The following is a 26285-nucleotide window of genomic DNA, read 5'->3' as shown; positions in this document are numbered from 1 at the left end:
AGATTTTGTTTTGAAGTTAGCCAAGTTACAATACCCTTACTCTAAGCTATCACATTTAATCAAGCATTCAAGGCAGTACTAGACAATGTGACCTTACAAACTTATTGGTTGGTGATGTAAAAGAGGCCTAATAGAAAAGGAATAGTGAATACTTACCCTTCCCTTTTCTACACATTGGGTGACCATCACAACATTATGAACATTTTGTTCCCAAACCATTTTCCAAAAATCATCTTTGGTGCCGGGCAGGGGGCCTTGAGTCGCAATGTATTCCCTTCGAAAACTGCATCCCTAGAATTGTGAATCGCAAGTATGCATTTAGAAATACATCAGAAAAAATCAAAAAGGCATTCATATTTAGATATGAAATAACCAAATCAATGCACTACTCTGACTTACAGGGATATAGCTGGCATTAATGTAGTCCGAACAAGGGTCATCGTCAATGTATGTCAATTTCACCCTAGTCGAGTCATCTAGTAGAAAACAAGAAACATAAGAAATAACCAATCTATTTTTTACATCATTTTGATCAAAACTGATAAATACCCTGAAGATATTCAACCTATAATTATAGAAGCACCTCTGCATGGGTGTTACCAAGGCAGCAGCACGCCACTAACTCTCTTTTCCCTTGTTTAGCCCTGTCTCTTTGGGAGAGTAATTTTATAGATATTTCTCCCAATCAGCAAATAAAAATAAAAGAAAATGCAGATGCTGAAAATCTGAAATTAGAACCAAACAATGTTGGTGCCTGATGAAGGATTCTGGAACTAAAATTCTGTGCTTTCTCTCCACACCCACTACCTTACCTCCAGAGTGTTTCCAGAATTTTCGCCACCAACACTTCATCCATCTCCCATCCAGAACCACACAGACTCATTTTAATGGACAAACGATGAGCTCCTCACATTTACAGCTCCCAAGGGGGCACGACCTGCTCTAAACTTTGGCGAAACCACATTGTAGGATTAAGAAATAAAAACAGAAATTGTTGGAATCACTCAGTAAGTCAAGCAGCATCTGTGGAAAGAGTAGCATTGTTGATGCTTCAAGCCGAGACCTTGCTGAGGTTTTTTTTAAAAAAAAGATTTTTGCAGCAATGTTTTAGTTTTTATTTCCTTTAAAACCAAATCCTTAGGGGAGTTAAGATAAGCATTTTAGGAGTGGGTAATAGATTATATTGATAGAATCGGATGAGGAAGCACGAGTACTCCATAAATACATGGAGCAGTTGGACAATATTGCCTGCTTCTACACTGCATCTAATCAACAGATTATTTTTAATATAAAAACACAAGTAACAGTCTTTGGAATAAATCAACTACTTAGCAGTAAATTGAGCAGAAGTGATTCAATTGTTGAATTAATGTACAACCCCCCACCATACATTTTGAAGGGTGGGAGGAAACCAGAGCACCTGGAGGAAACCCTTGCAGACATGGAGAGGACGTACAAACTCCTTGCAGGCAATGTTATATTCGAGCCCAGGTCGCTGCCACTGTAATAGCCTTACGCTAACCGTGCCTGATGGTAATAGGTCTTGGCGTTTTGCTGCATCACTTACTCAAAGTCAAACTTCTCCTCATTGCCCTCCTAGCTCAACAGAAAATGCAGCCATCAAGTGGTAATAGTATAGTATTCAACATGAACAACATCAGCAGGGGAAAAAAATGACACTCCACTGGTTAGCGCCAAACTCCAGCTCAAGGCCGATGGTAACACGAGATACATCACACTTACATGGCAGAATATTGTTGTATCGATTTTTTCCCCTATTTTCAGGTAAAAGTGCTGTGTCAAAAGATTGGTTTCTTCCAACATCTTTCAAATCCTTTCAAAGAGAAAGCCGCAATTCAGTATTATAAGGTCAGGGATCATTTTTATCTACATTCAAATTTGTTCTCCTCATGCAAAGTCAACCAAATGCGTTAACACAGCATCATTCATAAACAGATCTTACCTCGTATTCCTCAGACAGGAGATAACTGGAATCCGCTTGTAGTTTGGTAAACTGAGTTTCAAACTGGTTGGCCTTAATTTCTCTGGAACAAATTTAATAGAGTTGATTTGTAAGAAACATTACATGCGCTTTCATTCAATGTGCAATAATTTAGATGGCAATGATAAATAACAATGAAACAAACCTGGTAATTGGAGGCTTCCTGAAAAAGGGACGGGGGGTTGAAAAAAAGCCTCAGTGAGTGTTTATCATTTCAAATGTTCTTTGCTTAGCAACCAGAAAGGTCAAATTGCAGATGCAAGGGAGGAGAGCTCTTACCTTCCCTGTACGAGAGGGACGCTTACAGAGGATGGCCTGTCTTTTGGCTTTGACCCTCTTGCCTCAGAAGTGCTGTAATTGTAAGCAGATCACAAGTGTTAAAGAAAAAGCAAAGATGGCTATTGGCCAACCAGCCTAAACTATGTTGACAGATGCATACAGCATAGAAACAGATCCTTCAACTGCCCAAGTCTCCAGAAATAACAAATTCACTATAGAAGTGGTGAAATACTTACAGTGGCTTCACTTTTCTTTTGCAGACTATGATAACCATAACTGAAATGAGTACCACAATCAGGGACACCCCAGCACTCGCCCCTTCTATGACACCAAAGAGAGGCTCTGAAAGTGGAACACAAGACTAGGTCATCCTGTTGAAACATTCAGTTTGAAATCTCATTTGCGGGCGTGTAAAATCAATTGGGAATCTGCAGAGTTAATACAAGTAATGCTAATTTACAATTTAATGCTCTCCCTCCTCCCCCCACCCCCCCCCCCCCCCCCCCACAATACTCACACAGAAAACAAGCACCTACCTGACTCGGTGGTGATGGGTAAAGAAAAATAGGTGTCGGAAAATAAAGGACTGCTCATATCTTCATCAAACAATTGAGTGAAGGCACGGACACTGATTCTAAAAGAGTAATTTACACGTTAGTTTTGCACATTCCAGATGGTGAAACTGCAAGAAAAAGTAGCAAGTCTTCATCCAAGGCATCTGACCTGTACGACGTTCTGGATTTTAAAGGACCGTCACAGAACGTCTTCTGATTCTTCTCACACTTCCCCCCCAATCGGTCCATCTGAGCTCCAACTTTAATTTCAAAGTTTTGGAATGTACCATCAGGATTTTCTGCACACTTGCTTGAAAAATAATTGGTCTGATAGTTTCTGAGAGAATTGTTGTGTTTGTATTCTAAATAAGACGGCAGGGGGTGATGTTTTTCTGGCTTTGAATTTTCAGTACCTAAAAGCAGAAATATTGACATAAGATGCACTGCGTCGTTTTTGAAAAAAGTCGTATGAAGTGAATCCAAGTGTGTGTGACCATTTTTACTCTTCTGGAGATTTGAATTTTGCATACATGCAACTATATTGTCAAACAATAGTTCAAAGTGGAGATCACACAGCGAACAAAAAGTATATTCGGCTGAAGGGAAGGAACACACTGAAGACTCGTGGAGTCTGCGGATGGATAGAGAGAGAAAGAAACAACTACAAATTCAGAAAAGTTGTATCATGATATCACATTAAATAGAATTCAAGATATTAGGAGGGAAGTTAAAAATAAGAAATGGAGCAATGAAATTAAATTATCAAAGAACATAAAGAGATTTTACAGAAACGTTAAAAAAAGTACCAGGAATTGTAGGTTAGTTGGGTGTAATTGGGCAGCATGGGCTCATGGGACAAAAGGGTCTGTTACATCAACCAAAAAAAATTGATTAGAATGGGTACATTCCCTATCACTGACAGCTCAAGTTTATTGTCACATGTACCAAAGCGCAGTGACAAAGTTCATTTTGCGAGCAGTCCAGCTAGTATTTCATGCAGTGTACAGCAAGTAATACACAATACAGAAGTGCAGAGTTACAGGCAGAGCTCAGTTGGTATCGAGTAAAGGTCACATAATTTTACTGGTGTGACATTGATCTAGGAGTCTGATAATGGTGCAAGAGAAACGGTCTTTGAATCTGATTTTGTGTGATCTCATCCTCATCTATCTTCTTCCAGATGGGAAGTGGGCGACTAGGTCTGAGAGTTATCATTCTCTCCAACAATATGCTATTTTATTCATTTTGTTTTTGGGACGAGGATAGCAATGGTGAAGGCAAACTTTACGGCCTAACCCTAATTACTCATGAGAAGGTGGATCTAATTTGCTTTCATGAACTACTTACTGGTGAAGGTATTCCCATAGTGTCAAGGGTAGAGATGAAGGAAAGGCGATTTCATTTCAAAGCCACTGTGCAGTTTGGAAGAGCGATCTTTCAGATGGTGGTACACCTATGCTCATGCAGGTGTTGTGTTTCATGGTAGTAGTGGTCATGGGTTTGGGAGATGCTGTTGATAACCCCAAGGAAAGAACTGCATTGCTCTTTGTACATATTTTGTATACACTGTAAGCACAGAGGTGGAAGGAGCGAATGCTCAGGATTGGTGGAGTGTCAATCCAGCTAACTGCTTTGTGCATACTTGAGCTTCTTGCAACTTGCTGGAGATGTTACTTATCTAGGAATTATTTTGCTCTGGGATTTACTGGAAGAGACGTGCCCTGGCATTAAATAATGTGATGATTAGCAAAATTCATACATTTAAAAAGGAATGTATTAAGCGTTAATCAAACACAAAGTGAATAAAACCATGAATTGCATCCATAAATTTTAAAAGAATCTTGGAAAAAGTTTGCATGGCATTACTGCAAATAATTAATAATTAATTTTAAGAATGGGGATTGGAACATGCTAAGGAAATTCCACATGTCTCTACTTAACACAGATATTTAAAAATAATGGGATCCTTCTAAAAGGAGATACAAAACGAACATCTACAGATTAAAATTACCATGGATTTCAAAAGAAGCGCTCAGCCTTGCTGAGACTGCAATAAACTCCCTTATGGATTTCATTGTGACACAGTTCTTAACCCGAAGAATTGTGAGAACATGGAAGTCACAACCGAAAAGGGACTGGTTGAAATGAACAACGGATAAACATATGAGGGAGGAGGGAAGAAACAAAAACGCTGAAAATAAAATTAAAATTCAGATGCAGGAAATAAAAAGGGGAAAGTGCTGGGAACACTGATCAGATTGGGCAGCATCTGTGGAAAGAGAAACAGATTGAATGTCTCAGATCAGAGGCCTTTCAACACAGGGTCAAAGACCTTTCTTTCTGCGGGAATTTCCCAAACTGGGAAGTGCTTCCAGCACTTTTTTCTGTTTTAAAATATTCCGCAGATCACTTCATTGAGAAAAGATTGGAAGAGGTTTGAGTGGAGCATACACCCATTATAGACGAGTTATATTGAATGGTTGGTTTCTGAGCTGTATATTCAAAAGTATCTGCAATTTGAAGTAATTGTTTCTGAGTACAGAGGTCTTGAGGCAAGTCTGTTCTCATTTCAATAATAGTGTAATGGTTATGCTTATGGACACAGTTCACCACCCTTAAAAACCAATGTGGTACCACAGCCACTAAATCTTGAATGTTTACTTTTCTAATTGATATTTACACTGAGTAATTGGCAAAATGAAGAGAGTTTTAAAATAATGTATTTTAATTTTAATAATTTATTACACATAGATTACGAAAACCATACGAAAAATGCCCTTTCAGGTTTGAAAAAGGGTCTGTTGAGTTTTAGAATGTTCAAAGAAATGACTAATCATTAAAGTTCAATTTTACAATATTCTAAAAATAATGAAGGAACAGGACTGGCCAAAATGCTTGTATTATTTCTTGACCCAAGAAATCAAAAAGGAAAGCAGAATGAACGAGATGGAGGTTTCAGATAACATTACAAGGTATTAACTAACAGACTGGCCAGAAGAGGAGCAAATATTAAGATATGTACCAGAAGAATTCCAAGGAAAATTGTAACAAAATGTAGTGTTTTTGCCCTGATTTTACACTTCTTGTTGTTATCTCACCCAATATTGCTTCCTTATTTTCATTTCATGTCAAGTCACTAGAAATATATGGAGCTGGAGACAGATGAGGAAGAATTAAAAAATGTTGAAACAAAAGAGAGAATAAATCAAAACCAGTTGTGAAGGTGCCACTTATCTATGTGGTTTCTCATTTGTGGTAGCCAATGCAGTAATGGAATTCGGAGACAAATCAGGCAGATTTCTCCACTCTTACTGTTGTGGGGAGGTGCTGGTTGCATGGAGATGATGACAAACCCCATTGCACAAGTAAAAGGACATGAACATTTTGCAGCTGGCTACATGAAGAGTTGGAGACAAACAATCACAAAGCGGGCCCTTCATCCCACCAGATATGTGGCATCAAACACTGATACCATTTTATTCTCCACACATCCCATCAAATTTGGCCAGACTCTACCACTCACCACAACACTTACTTTCTTTGGGATTTGTGAGGAAAATAAAGCACTCAGAGATACCTTAAAGGCCGCCACAGTGACAACATGCAAATGCCACACACAGAGCACCGGAGGTCACGATTGGACTGGTTTTGTACAAAGGTGAGATCCTTCTGAGAAGACCTAGGGACTTTCTGAAAAAAATTACAAAGGTGGATTTTCCACAGGATCAGGAATTGTACCTTCTGGGAAACATTATGGGCGTGGGTTTTAAACTGTCCAAGTACCAAATTCAGTTTTTGAAGGTCGTCTTGGTGGTAGCCAGGAAATGCGTAGCAGTCACGTGGAAGTCCAACTCCCAACTAAATATTACACGACGGAATATGGAAATGTAGAGTTGTATTCCCCTGGAGAAAGTCAAGTACAATTTAAGGAGGAAGTATGAGATTCATTAGAGTGTGGCAACCGTATCTGGAACACATTGGTGCACAGATATAATATCATCCTTTCAGAATAAAGGATATGAAACAATCCAACTCAGCAGGGAAACAATTGGGATCAAAGAAGTGGGACGTGGTGCAGATGACATGCTCCTGTTTTTTTTTGTCCCTTACCCCTTATATGTTTTTTTTTTCAGTTTTTCTTTAGTTTTTCGCAAGGGTCGTTGACCTCAACGGCATTTGTGTTTTGTGTATTTGTATAATTTATATAACTTTATTCTTGGTTGTATTGGGGTGCAGGGGAGGGATGGGGGGGATAAAGGACTCTGTATGTGTTGAAAGAAGGTTTGTTGTTTGAATCAGTCTTTAAAAGTCAAAAATAAAGTATTCAAAAAATGTTCTTTGGTATGAGTTAACCATGTAAGGCCCAACAGTAGATACTTACTTTCTGATTCATACACTATCACAGTGAAGTACTTGATGGCGCCGTTGACATCGCTGAACCAACTGCAATTAAAATTGAAATATATGGTGGACTTGGTAATGATGACTGCTTTTTCATCAACTCGGATATGTGAGGGTGGAGGAGGTGGACCTGAGGGAAAAATAGACATGGTCAACGTTACAAATGCAGTTACAAATTCTCTGGAGGTACTATAATAGCTCCAATGCTCCGGTTGATTTGCAATGCGTTATTCTACAGGATAACTATCAAAGACTATTGATGGTGAGAAAAGCAAAAGGACAAAATTCCTAGAAGAGACAATTAATTTTTGAACCAGTATTTATTTTGAAGCAGATGAAGCAAACATTGTGAAGCATTTCATGTGAATGTAGCAGACGATGAAAGATTTGTGAGTCAAACTGCTTAAAGCTGGGGCCAGTTTCCAAAAGTTTTCTTTTATATTGTGGCCCTTGCAGCTGTTGAGAGTGAAAACAACAAAGGAACAATATTGTCAAACGTTAACCCCTCTTCCTATTGCCTGCGGATTCCATGATGGATAGAATGAAATGAAAGGCGTGGTTAAGAAACTGAAATTCTATTCCATTGCTACAACAAAAAAAATCTTCAAAGGAAGAAACACAAACACAAACAATAAAAGACCAAGCATTTTGAAATGTTGCCATTTAAACACATTTCATCTTTAGGATGTTTTGTCTCTGGTCAGGCCGATAATTAGGGACCATCCCCAATAGCTCTGGGGAAGATTGTAGTGCAGTGGTTCTCAACCTTTTTCATTCCACTGTCAGCCCTGTGCCATCGGTGCTCTGTGATTAGTAAGAGATTATTTAAGGTGGGATGTGAAGGGAAAGTTGAGAATCACTGCTCAAGACCCAATTGATACTAAAATATTTTGCTTGAGAAAAATTGTCATTGGCCCATTTCCTTTGGAGTTACGACAACGTGCACACAACGAGTCAATTAGGTACGATTAAAACACTGGTTTTCAAACATTTTCTTTCCACCCACATCCCACCTTAAGCAATCCCTTATTAATCGCAGAGCAACGATGGCCTAGGGAATACTTAACGTGGTATAATGGCTGCTGATATTTTCCCTCTGCAATTAATAATTGACAGGAGATTGTATAGTTTATCACATCAATAAAGAGATTTTAGATGATACTTAAAGTAGCCATTCGCATTAGTTTTTTAAAGGGCCTCTTCCAAATAATGGCTCCCAAATATCCTTTTTAGTTATTCTTTTTCAGGAAAGAGTCACTTCACAATTTTCATCCATTCACAAGTGTTTTTGTCTTCATTTTTCTAATATTGTGCAATGATTTTATTAAATTAATCCTTTCATTGATCTAATTAGCAATGATTCCTGATGAGTGGCTTGGTGGACAGTGAAAATTTAAAATTTATTCCGCCCATTTAGATCAGTGCCGCCCAATTACACCCTAATTAACCTATAACCCCTTAAGTTTTCAGGGGGTGGGAGGAAACTGAAATATCCGGGGAAAACCGGGGAGAACATACAAACACCTTACACTCAGCACCAGATTCGAACCCAGGTCACCGGTACGGTAATAGCATTGCCGTGACTGCTATGCTAACTGTGCCACCCAGTACTCAATTCTAGTACTAATTTTCAACTACTCATGCACAGGGCACCCACACGGCATCTTGCTTTACTCTTTAAACTGCTTCCAAACTTAAAGTACATTTCAGACAAGCCAATGACTCTCACAAAGGCCTTAAAATATTGGACTATGAATACTCACTATCAATCATGGTGATAACGTTGTCCTCAACAGCATCGCTGGTCATGTCATCTGAGATGACCTTTATAGCCACTAAATATTTTTTGTCTGGCTCTAGATCATTTATGATATATTGGACCAATCCCTTTCCAATTCGTCGCGAATACACCAATTCCTTTTTGTCATGGTGATAGCATTCAACATCATAGCCATTGTAATCGGAGTCAGGGTGCATCCAAGAGCAGGAGACTGCAGTGGAGTTCTGAGGCCGACATCGGATATGTTGTATCTTGTCAGGCTCTGCAATATTCCAAGTTACTCAGAAATTTTTGCAACAGTCTAAAATCTAAAGCACGTACATGAGCAATATCTTTTAAAAGCTGGAATATAATCTGCAGAACAAAAAGCTTTTATGTAACCTTGTCATTTGAATGCAATAGAAAGTTTCAGCAACATGGATGTTGCAAGGGTGGACGTGTCATGCTCCAAATTAAATGTTTAAAATAATCTAATATACGAGGTGATGGCTATTTGTGCATATTTGCCATAAAGTATAAAGTGCTGGCACTTGTGCCTCTCCAAAAACAAATTTACCACCCAGATCGTGGCCCTGCCAAATGCGTCTTTCTTTTCAGTCGCATTTAACACCTTGATAACCAACGATTTGAACTCGTTTCCAAATATCCATGACTCCTGACCCATTACCACCACTCCTCCTCCCACAATTATCTTTCAAATTTGCCTTTTCATTAATATTCCCCTCCCCCCATAATTATTGCTGTTCATTCTAATGTTTATTAAGCCTTTCTGACTCCCTACCCCCTCCATTTCCCTCCCCCACCAGTTTGAAAACTCATTGGCTTGTCTATTATCTGGAAATAGGACATACCTCCCCCCCGCCCCCCCACGCCACCAAACTGTTATGCCTTCCTGGTTAAATAGCTGTCTGTATAAACTCAAGAGAGTGAGTTATTACATGAATCCCAGTAACTAATTTAAAAACAAACTGAAAAGCTTTTTCTTTTGCAGATGCAAACAAAAATATACTGGTACATTATACACTACATGTTATAAAGAGCCAAAAAAGCTACATATTAGAAGAAAACAAATTCCATAATGCACATTGCATAATAATCTCTCAAAGCTATTCTGTTGGGTGTAGCTGATCACTAACACTACAAAGATCTTCCTCTCTGGCTACTGTAGATAATATTTAGTGTCTGCATATTTTTCACTTAAGGAACATGCCTGGCAAATTTCTACAGATGTGTGGTGGAGGGTGTGCTGACTGGCTGCATCACGGGGACACCAATACCTGTGAGCATAAAGCCCTGCAAAAGATAGTGGACACTGCCCAAGACATGGTAGGAAAAACCCTCCCCACCATCGAGAACACGTACAGACAGAGTCGCATCAATCATTAAGAACCTGCCTCACCCAGAACACGCTCTGTTCTCGCTGCTACCATCAGGGAAGAGGTAAAGGTGCCACAAGACTCACACAGCTAGCTGCTCCCCCTCCACTGTCAGACTCCTCAACAACAAACTCAATCAGGGCCTCTAACTTTATTGCTTTTTATTCTCTTGGTATTGAAGAGAGTCAGATTGTTTACATTTGTTTACATGTGTGAGTTGAGTACAGTTTCCTTTGCACTACGAGTAAATGGTAATTCTCAAGGTTGTATGTGATGTCATCTACATACTCTGACAATAAATCTGAAATGCCTTAAGTAAAAAGACCAACTTAATTATTGTTTGCTGACTAAGATCTTTGCAATCAATGTACTGCAATAGATCTCTGTTGTTTCAAACGATGTGATATTTATTTCAGTTGTTCTGTACTTTCATTGTTCATAAAAAAAAACCATAATTTCATTCCAGCCTAGATTTGGTGGGTGGGTCTGGACTTGTGCACCCCTACTGACCTAAATCCATTCATGCACATGCTGAGGAGTGGGCCATCCTCATATCAGACCCCACAAACATCATCATCCTATGGATAGCCAGAAGAAGAGATTTGAATTTAAATTTACAGGGAGAGGGTTTAAATGCCATCTTAATTTACACTCAGCCTCAGCGTATTGAGATTACTTGATTTGCAAAAGCCATACATAAATCTTTAATCCAGCTTTCACTAATCCAACCAACCCTATCTCTGTGCAGATTTAATTTAAACTCTTTCACGCAGCAATAGTTAAAAATACAGTAAGAAAGAAAAATAAAGATCCAAGTATTAAAAATATTAATTGAATCTATACTCTGATTACTGTGCTGGGAACAAAATTGGTTCACACATTATTGTTCTGGAGGTAAACAGCCTTTTAATTATTTACCGAGAGAAGACATTGTAGCCTACTCGGCAGTCAAGTACAAATTGCTGATTTTGTTGGTAATACTGCCAAAAGTGGTTCCTCCTGCCATCACCTTATCATAAATCACTTTCATGTCATCTTGTACAACGGAGAATAATGTTGCAGATGAGCTAACCTCAACAGTCAAAAAAAAAGATGATCTTTCCAGCAAGTGGAAGTACAGAGTGATAATCCCAATGGATTACTTTGTCCTTCTCAGTACAGAGGGGCTAACTCCTTTCTGTGAGCTGTCTTTAGGACAGAAGGGCATCCCTCATCATTGCACCAAGAATGAACCCACGACATATCTGCCCTGTTGGGTATGGTAGTACAAACTGGCATTGCTTCAGTCTATTCCAATACATTTACATAGAACATCACAGCTAACACTGTGGTGCCAACCTATGTAAACCACCTCCACAACAATCTAATTTTTCCCCACACCTCAAACATAACCCTCTATTTTTCTAGCATCCAATTGTAAAATACATTCTTCTCAACATCAAGGTAATGGCTTTGAATGGTCAATGTTTAATCTCGACAGTGACAAAATGAAGTTATCACTTACTTGTTCTTATACGAGCTAGAATGGGCTCACTGAAGGATTTCAGTGGCTTTCCACTTACAGTCCGCACTTCAAAGGAATAGAGGCGCCCAGGATAGAGTTTCTGTATGATGCGCCCTTTTGATTTAACCGTGTTGTAGGGATTAACAACAACAACTCTGGCATCCTTTGGAGTCCACTGCAGCTCAAAGTCATCATAATCAGTCCAGTCAGGGGGACCAAGCCATGTTATGACAAGTGAAGTGTTTGTAACGTCAGCAAAAGATACTGATCCTGGAGGCTTAGGGGCTTTGGGAGAATGAAAAATTATTAATGAAGGTAATACCAAAATAATAAGCAAATTATTTCAACTTTTTCATTGCTTTTAGTGTTCAATAAAACCCCCAGTATCTGGCACCTACGGTAATTAGTAGATGTTAGATAAGTGAATTTTCTGGTTGCTTCATATTGCGTGTTGGATGTTTGGCGAACTGATCTCTCGGGATGCTAATTTGAAACTTTTGTATTTCTACTGATTAATTTTTCGTGATAATTTTGCCAGTTGCTTGAATTCTGGATAACAGGGATTTTATTGAATATGTAAAGAATAAACTTTTAGTAAATATTTACATTCTCCTCTCCAACTTCTTCCTGTTAGGATTATATTTATGAGCATTTCAACGATGCTGTTTGCCTAGAACAATACCTGGGATTTACACACTACCGTAGAAACCCCAGAGGCCATCACTCCATGAGCAGAATAGCTTAGTCGCTCTGAGTTTTGTCAAAGTTTGAGTGGGCACAGTTTAGGATCAGGAGAAGCAGAGTTAAAATGACATGGGCGATCATCAGAATGACTGACGCATTTGAAATATTGGATGGAGGAAGAGTGAGTGCCTGTTCGATTTTCCAAAGGACACCTGGCCGCAAATTCAGTACAAGCCAAAATATTAGGCAAACCGAAAAATCAAACTGTTGCTGAGGAAGCTGCTGGAGTGAGAAAGGAGGTGGAGCGATGGAAAGGGTGAAGGCAAGCACTGGTAAGATGTCAGTGAGTTGCTGCATTTTATTCAGTGAGATGTGATAAATGCACATCAACAGGTGAATTTCTCAGAGACCTCCACAGCAATATTTGTGGAAAGTTAGCAAAAACCTCAGATGTTTGGGATAATCACCAATTTTTTAAAAAAACGATTAATGCTATTTTTCTCGGGTGAGGATGGTTCTGATATCTTACTCCCAGAACATTAGATTGCAATTAATTCATCTGATAATTCATCACTGGTGGTTTTATTTCAGAAACTTTTGACCCATTTTGTTCAGGTAGTTCTAACTTAGCACCAAAGATTTGTCCATATTGAAAGGATTATGACTCTTGTATATCACTTCATTGAAATCTCTCTCTGAAAATCGTATCAATAACTTTAATTGAATGAATGTCAGAGGCAGAATACATGGCCTTGATACATTTATTTTGCCCTACAGTGCTGCCAACAGGACAACGTTTAGTCATTATGACGTTCAGTTCCAAGAAGACAGCTCGCCGGAAAGACAGCATCATGATCAGTAAGTACATAAATAATGACTGCAATCCAAAGGATTCATAATTAAAGTTGAAGTGGTTTTGTAATGTTATTCTACCTTCATTAAGTTAATTTCTGTCTGTGAAGAAGCATATCAAAACTGCTTAATGCAACTTGTATCAAAAAGGATGCGAAATTTGGGGATTAGGCTCTATGTATTTTCCAAGCACAAAAGCAAAGGTTTTGCTTGCAAAGTTAGCAAAAGAATTACAAATCACATTTCTACATTCATTTATTTTAAGGGTTACATTTAACTTCCATTGTGACCACGTTAATAAGCACAGTCAAGATCTGTTTTGCAATGTCTGCATGATCTCTACAAAGTTTCAACGGCTTCTTCATGAGTTTACTTTATGAATGCAGTGATCTATTTCTCATTTTCCAGACAATGTGCCAATTCTCTTACAAAGTTGTGGTTACACATGTATGAGAGGCTGTTACATTTGCTTTTTGATTCCTGAATTTAAAAGAAAATAACCACTTCCTTATGAACTTTAAAGCTTTGTTTTTCTGCAATGTGTTCCAAAATTGCAGTTGTCACAGCACAGATGGGGATCACTCAGCTCATTGAATCCCTGCCAGTTCCTTAAGGAATCATTGATGCAGTTTCATTTCAGCACTCTCTTTCCATACCCTCATTTTCCCTCAGGTGCCTGTCTAATACCCATTTCATTTCATTGCCTGATTGATTCTGTACCTCCCATCCTTATAGGCCATGAATTCCTAGTACGATCATTCACATGCAAAATATTTTCTCCCTCACATTTCACCCTGGATCCTTTAAATTATCTACCATTGGTGCTCTGTGGTTAGTCACAGATTAATTAAGGTGGTATGTGAGTGTAAAAAAAGTTTGAGAACCACTGGATTAATGGTATCAAACGTTCACAAAAAAGTGTTTTCACTCACTTATTCAGAAAAAAACAGTATTAAATAAGCTCATTTCGTTTATTGAATATTCAAGTCAGTGAAATGGGACTGTAATAAATGCTGCCTCTGAGGGGGAATCTATGGTCCATAATGGAAGTGTGGGGGCTAAACAAAACTTACATTGTTCGTGAAAAATGACTGAAATCAAATGGATATCTATAGATAGTCAAATGCCTCTGGCTTTTTCTAACTTGGTGTTTGCATACATCATATGTTTTTTTTAAATCCAAGGCACCCCACATTTTAATCAAACAGATTATACCATATTGATAGTTTATTATAAAAAAGGAAAATCTAAACCCACTATCAAGAAAGAAGCTGTTTGACCAAAAGAGAGAATTCTTATCAGTGATAAATTACTTCATTAGTCATCAGTTCTACCTTCATAAAAATCAAAGATTAAAAAAAAATTCAAAAAGGGTCTCCACAGTTGGAAAATTTGTATTCAAATCGGGAATTGAGCATCTAATCTTCTCTAAATTTAAACATGACATGACGTCACATAGCCAGTGAGCATGATTAGATGGGGTGACATCCCTCCAACTGAGAAACACTTAGCCATAAGAGAAATAAAAGCTGATACATGCAGCTAAGATGCGTTAAAGTTATGTCATTCTCTCCAACAATACCAAATAAAGCAGTTAAGGGAAAGGTTTAAAATGAACTTAAAAAGTGCAGTGAAAGTTTGAAATACTTCATTCCAATATTTCTCAAGACTCTGATATATTCATAACATATGAATTAATGAAGCATCTCCATTGTTGCATTTATCAAAACAAGGAGATATATCTGCATAAAAATGAGATAGTTTGACTTTGGACATGGGAGCCCTATGGACTACTTTAAATTGTAGGAGAGAGTGGTGGGCACATAAAGAAGAGGTATAACCAATTTGTAAATTACATTCCAAGTTTCTTTAGAAATTATAAGCGGTAGGTCCTGTTTCCAGGCTTTTTTATTTTTTATTTGAGGGAGCCTCTCTTATTTCCAACAATATGTCATCAATGTTAGATATTGAACCTTTATAGAAAGGTTGTAAATTAAAAATTACAACAAATAAATTCTTATCTGTCCTCTTAGGAAATGTATGTAAATGAGATCATAAAAAATCTATTCTGTAGAAAACAAAAAGAGTATTTGGTAGACCGTATTTAACTGAAAATTGTTCAAAGGAAGTGAGACTCCTCTCAACAAATAAATCTTTAAAATTTTAATGCCAAATGTATACCATTATTGATAAGTTACATAAATCATGGAGAGTTTAAAGAAATAATTAGAAAAAAAATTGGACTAGAAAGAGAAAATCTCATTAAACCAAAATATTTTCTAAATTGTATCCAAATCCTCAAAGTATGTTTAACTGCTGGATTATTAATTTATTTAAAGGTATAGGAAGTGAAGATCCAAGAAGAGAAATTAGAGAAAATTTTGTAACAGAATTAGATTCCAAAGAGACCCATATTAGACAAACTTCACAGTTAACATAAGATTTTGTATATTGACTGCCCAATAACAAAACCTAAATTATAGCAAACCTAAACCTCCATTCTTTGTAAGTTTTTGTAAATAGACTTTATTTAGGTGAGGATGTTTATTTAGTCAAGGGAATCAAAAAAGACTTACTGAAAAACAGGCAAGACTGAAAAAGGTATAAACATTCAGGTAATATATTCATTTTAATAGAGTTGATTCGACAAACCAGTGATAAAGAAAGGGGTGACCATTTTGATAGTGCCCCTTTCACATGTTTGATTAAGGTGAGAAAATTTTCTCTGATTAAGTTTGTATGGCTTTTAGTAATTGTAACACCTAATAGGTAAATTGATTTCTTACATTTTTAAAAAGGAAGGTTAGTATTTATCAGTGCCAAATTATTCAAAGCAAAAAGTTCACTCTTATGAAGATTTAACATATCCTGAAAATTGACTGAGATGAGAAATTAAAGAAAGAAGGACTGTAGATTAGAAATATAGAGCAATAAATCATTAGAATAAAGGAAATCTTTGTGGCTGTGTCCTTCCTTAAAGATTCTTGAGAAACAAAAGCTAAGGGTTCAAAAGCAATGGTCTTAGAGGGCATCTTTGTCTAAATGGTTTAGAAATCTGAAAATTAGTCAGAACACAGGCAGAAGAGAATAAATATAGTAACAATCCATTGAATAAACCCAGCCCCAGAATTAAATGATTCTAATGTCGTAAATAAATAATACCATTCTACCAGATCAAAAGTCTTCTCCACATCCAGAGGTATCACACATTCCGAAACCTCCTTAGAAGGAGAGTATGTAATATTTAATGAACAGTGTATATTGATATGGAAGCACCAATTTTTAAAAAATCTAGCCTAATCATAAGTGGTAAAATAGTTTAAAGCCTACAAACCAAGAATTTTAGTGTCCACATTGAGTAAAGAAATTAGCCTACATGAGGAGCATTCTGCTGGATTTTTATATATTTTAAACACAAAACATACAGTATGACATGAATGACCATTTATTATTAAGAATGTAAAACTTATCTAAATATTAAAAGTGAAAATACTAATCAGTCTTTACCTGTTCTGCCTTTTTCATCAGCTCTATTGCTCAAGTCGCCACTCTGCGTGGCTAATACGATGCGATAAATTCTGCCTGGAATCAAGTCCTGAAAATAACATTCCGTCAAGTCTTTCTTCTCAATCTTATTGCTCTGCAATGTACCATTAGGATTATAAAGTGATACGTTGTAGGAATCAAACACTCCCACAGCTGGGGTCCATGTGAACAACAGGCTCTCTGTCTGGTTAATGTTCATCCACTGCAGATTGGTCACCCGAGCTGGAACTAAGCAGAGAAAATTAGGTCTGGGTGATTTAATACTTTGAAGAATGAAAACCAAGCAGCATAAAGATCTTACCAAATATTTCATCATCTAAGCGAGAACATCAAAATTGCACGTACAACTCTGAAATGCACGCTAAATTATGAGACCCAATAAAATGTAGGATAGAGAAATTAAAAAATATATTTGAATGAGTGGGAGACTTCTGTATTTAAAAAATGTGATCTCTTTCCCTCGAGATTGAAAGTCAGGGTAATTTATTAATTGGTGGGGCGGGGGAGTGGGGGGGGGGGAAGGTGCGGCTAAGAAACGTGGAGTTTCTGAGCACTTTGTCACAGAATCAGAAATTTACAACACAGAAGGGAGCATTTGGTTAATTATGTCCCAGCTGGGTGAAGAAGATTCAGGTACAGTAAAACTCTTGGTATCTGGCACCTATGGGGAGTGGTAGATGCCGGATAAGCATCTAATACACCTGCTTCAGTATAAACAGTTTGAAAAACAAAAGACAACAATACAATACTGTACTTACACTGAACAAAAATTAACTTGCATGAATATATAAAGCTGAAAGCATTTTACTTTATTTTCACTCACATTTTTGAAAACATTTCACCGTCACGGGATCTGCAGGTTCTTCCCCTTCCATGGAGCCACCCAAGAGATGAACAATAACACTCAAGTTTACAGATAAAGTCTCTGATTAAAGTGACTTTTTCTAAGCAGGGATAAGGAGACAATTTAAGAGAGTCACCCCAACGGTGAGTGGCATCAACCAGCTCTACATCCTGGGCGACACCATTGCTGTTTCACACAACTTTATTCAAACAGCTGCTATGAGCAAAGCACGACTAAGGCTCTCTACTGGCTGAGTATTTGCTCCCATCTTCACCAAAGGCTTATATGTTACTTCAGAGAACATCTACGAAAGATTTTAAACACATTTTTTTACCATTATTTTATTCCCATTCATTTTAATTTTTAAAATTTATTTTCCTTTGATTTTTTTTCCAGTTTCTTGAAGCTGCAAGTTGCTTGAATTCTGGATACCAGGGGTTTTTACTGTATAGCAGTAAAATCTAATGCGTAGGTTCAAGGAGTAATCAAAACAGTGAATGAATTTTTGTTCCTTTATTTCAGGAATCCAGGAAACAAAGGAACAAAGATACTAATCTACCAAGCATTTGTTGTTGCCTGGATTCATCTTTGGTCAGCTCACCTCAAGATAAAAGAGTCAATGATTAATTCTAGTGTTTAAAATGTTAGTTTACTGGGAGAAGTTTGATATATATTTGCCTGAGCCCACAAGTTCCAAGGGTGATCTAACTGTGCTTGAAAGGATGGTGACAGATGGATTCTTTCCTCTGGTGATAAATCTAGAAGCAAACGCTCATCACCTTAAAGATGAGATGGGGATAAAAGCAGAGCGCGATCTCTTGCACAGATTTGTAACTCGCCATAAAGACCAGGAGAACTGAACATTTCAGGATATAGACCAATATGTTTTAAGAAAGAATATTTAGGGGGGGGGGGATTTAACTGAAAGGCAAATACGTCTATGTATGTCATGGTCTGATGACATGTCAGGACAAGAAATTATAACAGTAAGATATATGACCTAACTCCTCCTTTCAATTCTACAACCTATTGATGCTAGTGGTTGAGTGTTCATTATAATCCTCAATATTGCAATAGTCTTGAACTATAACAATCAGAAAAAAAAATTATGGGGAGAGAATTCCAAGAAGTATTTGTCATCCCAGTTCCAAGTGGGTGACAAATTCTGAGATCAGATCCCCTGGCTCTGGACTCCCTCATCAGGGGGCACAGACTCACTGCATCTACTTGTCTGTCAGACCTTTAAATTTTGAAACATTTAAAATTTGTGGGATTGAAGGATTGGATGCAAGATAAGGTTTTCCCCTGGCGCTGGAATCTAGACGTACAGTGGTTGGGGGTGGCTGGTCATACTCTCAAAACAAGGAGTGGACCATCTTGGACTAAAGCAAGAAATTCTCTATCAGTGGGGGCTGTCGTGACTCAGGAGAAAGAGTACACAAGTGGTGAAGAGATGCAAGATCATCCATGTTGTCGAATGGCAGAGGAAGTTCAGAATTTAATATCTGAATATGAATATTGGAATTCAACAAACAATGCTCCAACATAGAATACTTAAATCAGAGAGATTGCATTATATCATTTTCAGCAGTACAGGCCTTTCTGCCCTCGTCATGCCGACCCATATATTCCTTCCTGAAAAAAGTTGCTAAATCCTCCCTAACCCATAACCCTCTATTTTCCTTTCATCCATGTGTCTAAGAGTCTCTTAAATACCCTCAATGTTTCAGCTTCCACCATCCTCCCTAGCAAGGCATTCCAGGCACCCAAAACTCTCTGTGTAAAAAAAAACTTCCCTCCCTTAACTTTGTGCATATGTCCTCTGTTATTTGGTGATCCTGTCCTAGGAAATAGGTGCCGACTTGAAAGTGGTCCAGGAATTAACGGGCCAAAGGCCTAAAAAGGGTCGAGTGTGAAAGGAAAATCTTCTCCACGCCAGGATGAGATGGGGATAGACTGCTTCGACCTCAGTACAAACCCTGGCATCTGCAGACGTTGGCATTGTAATCAGGCAAGTGTAGAAAGGGTAAATGGATTCTCGGATAGAAATGACCCAAGTTTTTGCATGAATGAAGGAATGTGAAGAACGAAATGATTAAAATAAATTTTGCCATGGGGAAGTTATAGAGAGGGGGGGAAAGGGGGAGAGGGAGAGAGAGAGAGAGAGAGAGAGAGAGAGAGAATAAATAACAAAAGCAGACAATTTTTAAACAGTGTGGGAAAGTTGGTAATGCTAATAGTGTACAATTTATAAAAACCATGGGGAAAATCAGTGGTGGAGCTGACTTCCCAGGTTGCCATGCAACAGAGAAACCCCTCCAAGTGCTCTGTGCATACAGCCCTTTCTCTGCTGCATGGAATTCTGGGAGGGCAGGTCCGCCATAGCTTTCCCACCCACTGTATTTATAAATTGTACCCGACAGCGCAACCAACTTTCACACGCTGTACAAATTGTACGCAATAGCCCTATATAAAAATTGTCCGCTATTGCTAGTACTTTCCCAAGGTCCCTTATAAAGGTTTATTTCGGTTGGCACAATAACAGGGGCTGCATAAAGCTTCATTATGTTATAATTAATTCTGTTCATAATACATTGATCAGGATTTAGGACAGGTTCACCATCACTCGATGTGTCAAGATGTCACCGGTAGAAGGTAGTACAGTCCTAACCCTGGGGATGGCTCCTTGCAAATGTGAATGCATGCAGTGTCCCAGTTAAGAGTGGTCAAGTGTGAACAGCAAAAATGCCATTCCTATCCCAGGACACTGAATGGTCAATTTAGTGGGACGCAAGTGTAAAAGGGGCTTATGCCTCTCATAATCTTGAAGACCTCTATCAAGTCTCCTCTCACCCTTCTACGCTCCAAAGTACTTTGAACTCCTTCAGCACTCTGGTTTCTGAGTTATAATGTAATCACTCAGAATTCATCCAATTGGGTCTGAAAGACTACTTTCATAGGAAATGGGTTTCATTCAAAATTCTCCCAGTCAAGTATGAGATAAGACAGGAGAGCATTCACATAAAATCTAAATGACTTGATTATGTTTCCCCCCATCTCTGCAATTACTTCATTAATTGTGGCCCTGATTATCTGTTTTACACTGTGACAGGGCTGCTTTCCACAAAAGGAATACTCGTTTCCATCTGTGTGGTTGTGATTGTTAAGTAAATTCACTGAAAAGTACAATGATGGTTGAAAGAGAAGATTCACTGTAATCTGGTTGAATGACAGAGCAAAGCAAAATAAAGAGGTGCGCAGCAAAATTGGAAAAAATAATTTTTTTTATAACAATGGAAAAAATAACAGTTTAAGTTGGAAATAAACACAAAAGAAAGAAATAGAGAGAAAAGTTCTTTGATGAAAGACAGTTTAATCACAATCTAATAACTAAAAAAAGTTGGTGCACAATTTAATGCAACCACTGAAAATTAAAATTTTGAACTATGTTATCAAGATTTTCAGCAACTTGATTTGTTCAAATTTAAATTTATATTTTTTCATATTTCTGAAACATTGCAACATATTTTGGAGTCTGCAATCTGATGTTGAAAGAAACATTTGCATCTGCAAAGTACTTAATAGAGGTTTTGCACAATTGACAAACATTTGCTGAATCAATCCTTTGAACGAAGATACCCTCTACCAAAATTGTAAAAGTATAAAGGAAATCTGTTCCTTCAAGAAAAACAATCGTCAGAAGGGACAGGAATGGCAAGCCAATTATCTGATGATTCCAGCTGATGTTGCATGAAGTCAGTGCAGGTCTAATTCTGATGTCTTCAGCAGTTAAAATGTTTACTCATCACAGCAAAATAGACTCAATATTTGAAAAGAAAAAAAGGGAGATAAAAGGCACCCATTAAACTGTATCCTGTAATAAGATAACGCCATCAATAGAGAATATGCTGGGGCATGTTGGAGAGTAGGAGGGCAAAAAAGAAAATTGTAAATTGGAATGAGACAGCTCTGCTTGAAAGGAGTTAGATGCCCAACTGATCATTGATCATACCTGTCCTTCCAAAAAGAGAGGATTCATTTGTTAAGCCCCCACTGTGGGTGACTATCACAAGCTTATACATTTTGCCTGGTGTCAGGTTCTGGAAGGAGCATTCTTCTAGACTCTGGATGCCAGATTTCCGGTCGTGCAATGTCTTGTCAGAGTTGTAGAGGAATATCTCATAAGAGTCACATTCCCCTTCTGCTTTGGTCCAGCGGAAGGACAGACTCTTGGTGCTTTTCGCTTCCAACGTTAGGTGTGTGACCGCAGCTGGAACTGAACAGGAAAGCAGAATGAGCAGGTGCAGTACGGATATCTCCACAAGTTTATGATAACTGTATCTTCAATGTCACCTTGCACTGTGATAATATTGTAATGATGTAATGCCACTGTAAATATTAGCTAGATCTGTTGTTTACATTCACTAATGAAATAGAAAGAGGCCATTCATCTTATTGGTTTATGCTAGCTCGCATCCATAAGGAAATTTATAAGATTGAATATGTTATAATTGACCCATGATAATAAATTAATACAGACCAACAATTTCAGAGGTTTTAATTGCAAATCACCATTAAGAGTAGATTAATGCATTCATCATCCTGTACAATAATAATGAAAGAATTACTAAGGGATTAGCCTCATGGGTAAAAATTTGTATAACTGTAAATTATTACATCCTCTCTTACATATTATCTATTTCTCAGTAACATATTCTATGTCACAAAGATTTTCATTCCACAGGTGCCCAATGTATTTTAGAAAATGACAAAATGCCTGAGCTTCCTGTAGATTAGAACCTTTCCAGGTCAAACGCAGCAAATCCAGAATTTATGAACAACTTGATTTTAAATGTTGATTCTACATGGATTATATAATTTCAGATTATTTTTAAATGATTTTTTTCTATTCAATAAGATACATTACAAAATTAGGCATTTTCTTTGAACACGGTAATTAAATGTGTTTTATAATTAAGAAAATAATCCTTACATCCTATCCAATCCTGATGCAATTGAACTGATATTATTTGGTTTAAAGTTCTACTTTTAGGTTTCTAAATTCCTATATTTCCATATGACAGAGAAAGAGGCCATTTGCCCCATTGGTCTACACTGGCTCCCATATTTCCTAATTCCCTCTAATGTATTCACTTGCACAAGACTAATGTTCCCTCATCTCTCCCTCAACAGTCAAGATAGTTTTCAAGAAACCATATGTTTTTCTCCCTTTAAAAAAAACAAATACTGAAGGTATGTTAAGAGTTCCCATGCTTAAAACTCACAACATTTTTGCAAACAGAGTGAACCAAATGGCTCTTAATAATAAAGAAAAGCACATTTAACTGCAGGTGGATAAATGAGCTGCGCCAGTGTGAGATATTTCTGGATTTGGCTTCCTTTTCTACACTTTCTCTAACAGTGATTGTGTGCAACTAACAGGAAACCCAGATGAAAGTGTGTGAAAAAAAAATCTTGAACTGAAAACCATCCTTCACAGCTTCCTGTTAGGTCATGCAATTAGAAAGTTTATGCATTCCCTAGTTCACCTATTTTACTCAGCATTAACGCTGAACCTTGGAACACGTACCACGTAAATTCATAATAAAGGCATTGGCTGCACACTGAAATATTTTGCAGTCTGCTCACAGGCAGTGACCCAGTTATGTCTTCCAGGTCACTAAGATTGAACTCAATGTGTCAAATGTATGAGTTGAACTTTTATAAAGAATAAGTTGAAGGAGATATACAAGCCAGAGTGAATTTTTCCCAAATGCTCTACAATTTTCACAACTCTGTAGAGTCCCAAAAGATAAAATATTTAACATCTGTCATCTCCTTTACCAGTTCTTCCCCAGTGATCGGTTCCAATGCTGTACAACCCTCCGCTTACAGTGAAGACATGGATTTTGTACTTTTTGCCAGGAGTCAGGTCATTGAACTTGTATCCCCTGCTAGAAGCTGGCACAGACACATTCGAGAACATTTGAGTGCCTTGTTCATTCAGAAGGTGCAGACTGTATCCCTCTTTGACTCCACTGGCTGGCTGCCAGGACACTGCCAAAGTGCAGGTGGTATGTTTGTTGTCCACAGATAATTCTGTGACTGAAGCAGGAACTGAAAATGCAAAAGCATGATTAAGCAATCGATTCAGTTCATTAGATTGGATATCATATCTGGAAAATATAGAAACCCCTCAACATTATGGCCTAAGTGATTAAAAATTCCAAGCAAATTTATACCTGGTGAAATGCAGATGCTGTAATTGTAGTAAAAACACACAGTATATGCTGGAGGAACTCGTCCAATTGTGCAGTTACCAATGTTCCAGGCCTCAGCCCTTTTTAAAGGTTGAAGCAAAAAGCAGGCAGGCGTCTCATTAAGACTGGAGAGAGAAAGGGGGAAGAATAGGAGGGGGAAAGAGTCCAGACCAACATACAAAAGGTGTTGATTGGATATGATAAGAGGAAAGGTGAGAAAGGGGAATGAAGATGGGGGGGGGGGGGTAGGGAGTGGTGGACTGAGTTTTAATGGAAACTGGAGAAGACAATGTTAATGCCATCTGATTGGAGTGTATCTAGATGGAAGATGAGGTTTGTTCCTCCAATTTGTAGGTGGTCTCGGTCTGGCAGTACATGAGACCATGGACCGACATGTCTACAAAGGAATAGGATGTGGAGTTGAAATGGATATGAATCGAAAGTTATAAAATATATGTAACCATCAGGATAAGCTGTTCGGTTTTTTGTTTTTGGTTAGTTTTTTTCCCCCGATATTATAGTGTGTGTGTGTGTGTGTGTGTGTGCGTGTGTGTGTCTTTTTTTAAATATCTTTTCTGTCTTCATCCAATGCAATGGAGCGGAACGGTGGGGGGGAGTTTATACTGTTTTAAGTTTTATCTTGAGGTATATACATATGTGATGTAATGTTCCCTTTTCTTCATTGTACTGTGTATATTATAAAAACCAAAATAGAGATTGAAAAAGAAAACAAAAAGATTTGACTTTAGCGTGATAATCCCAAGCTCCATTGACCCATGATTCCATACGTCCCTAAAAGAAATTCCCTATCATTATTCCTAATGATAAATTTGGTCTATCCCTTCCTCCACTTCCATCTAACAATGCCACAACAGCAATTCCAGTTCCTTGTAGCCAAAGGGGATTGGAAAATTCTCACCAGAGCTTGCACTATTCTCTTCTCCATTTCTTTTAGAACCGACTGTACCCCAGCCTGGTGATTCATCCACATAATTCCCAATATATTGCATTTTTTTCCATCCCTTCCATGGAAATTGATTCAATGCAGACATTTGGAACTTTATACAGCTTCCTCTTCCATATGAAGCTGCCATGGAACCAGTGAACATTGTAGCACAGAAAAAAAAACAGGCCCTTCAGCCCCTCTAGTTTGTGCTGAACTGTTATTCTGCCAAGTTCTACGGACCTGCATCCAGTTATAGAGCCGCACAATTAAGATACCTATCAGATTTCTATCAAACAAGGGAAAAGCCAGATTGGACTAGATTAGAACTAGATAAAATAGGGGAGAAGATACCCAAACATATATTATATAAATGGGATGAAAAATTGGTACAACGTAGGAATTCTCCAGTATTACATCATCTGCTCAATATTTGGAAGAAGATTCATGTAGAAAGGAATAAAACAAATTACCAACTACCAAAACTAATACTGACGCAAAATCAGCTAATCCCTTTTACAATAGATAACCTTTCCTTTAGAGAATGGGAGAAAAAAGGGATCAAAAGAATAGAAAATTGCTTTTCGGGAAATAAATTATTATCCTTTGAACAAATGAAGGATAAATATAATATAACTCACGATACAGTTTTGGCATACTACCAACTGAAATCTTACTTGAAGGACAAATTGGGAAGCAGTCTGAGGTTACCAGAGGGAAGTCATTTTGAATATGTGATTACAGACACAATGATAATCAAAAAATTTATAACAAACATGTATATTAAACTACAAGAAAAGGAGAATGAGGAAACAAATGGTAAAACTAAACAAAAATGGGAACAAGATCTAAACATAAAGATAAAGAAGGAAACATGGGAGAAGTTATGTTCAGGAACTATGAGAAATACAATAAATACGAGGTACAATATAACTGGATACACAGGCTATATATTACACCTCAAAAGTTAAATAAATGGGACCCAACAGTATCTGACAGATGTTTTCGCTGTTAAAAAGGGAATGGGAACAACAATTCATGGAATTTGGACATGTGGGAAAGTGAAAAAATTTTGGGAAGATCTAAGCCAGATATTAAATAAAATCACAAAAAGCAATATACCAAAAAACCCAGAGATCTTCCTCCTAAGTAACATAAAAAACAAAGAATTTGGAATTGATTTGGATGGTGCACAAAAAAGATTTGTTATGATAGCCTTAGCTGTAGCAAAAAAATGTATTATGTCAGCCTGGAAATTAG

The 26285-nt window shown here is 37.7% G+C and overlaps 1 protein-coding gene across 3 annotated transcripts in view; it reads right to left on the bottom strand.

The window, feature by feature from the left end:
* Positions 1-26285, bottom strand: part of ptprb (protein tyrosine phosphatase receptor type b) — a 96484-nt gene that overhangs the window by 11733 nt on the left and 58466 nt on the right. For all 3 annotated transcript variants that reach the window (XM_069904072.1, XM_069904073.1, XM_069904074.1), the window contains 15 exons: positions 23667-23939; positions 21835-22098; positions 16940-17206; positions 11897-12181; positions 9000-9278; positions 7217-7366; positions 3005-3248; positions 2818-2915; positions 2518-2623; positions 2282-2353; positions 2148-2165; positions 1964-2045; positions 1744-1834; positions 400-476; positions 157-291 (listed from right to left, as the gene is read on the bottom strand). In XM_069904072.1, the coding sequence (XP_069760173.1) occupies positions 157-291; positions 400-476; positions 1744-1834; positions 1964-2045; positions 2148-2165; positions 2282-2353; positions 2518-2623; positions 2818-2915; positions 3005-3248; positions 7217-7366; positions 9000-9278; positions 11897-12181; positions 16940-17206; positions 21835-22098; positions 23667-23939 (2441 nt within the window). The remainder of the gene's footprint in view (positions 1-156; positions 292-399; positions 477-1743; positions 1835-1963; positions 2046-2147; positions 2166-2281; positions 2354-2517; positions 2624-2817; positions 2916-3004; positions 3249-7216; positions 7367-8999; positions 9279-11896; positions 12182-16939; positions 17207-21834; positions 22099-23666; positions 23940-26285) is intronic.

The sequence above is a fragment of the Narcine bancroftii genome, chromosome 11, assembly GCF_036971445.1.
Source record: "Narcine bancroftii isolate sNarBan1 chromosome 11, sNarBan1.hap1, whole genome shotgun sequence".
In the NCBI taxonomy this organism is placed as follows: Eukaryota; Metazoa; Chordata; class Chondrichthyes; order Torpediniformes; family Narcinidae; genus Narcine; species Narcine bancroftii.
Note: the sequence above shows the minus strand (reverse complement) of the source record. Positions and strands in the feature narration are given on the sequence as shown.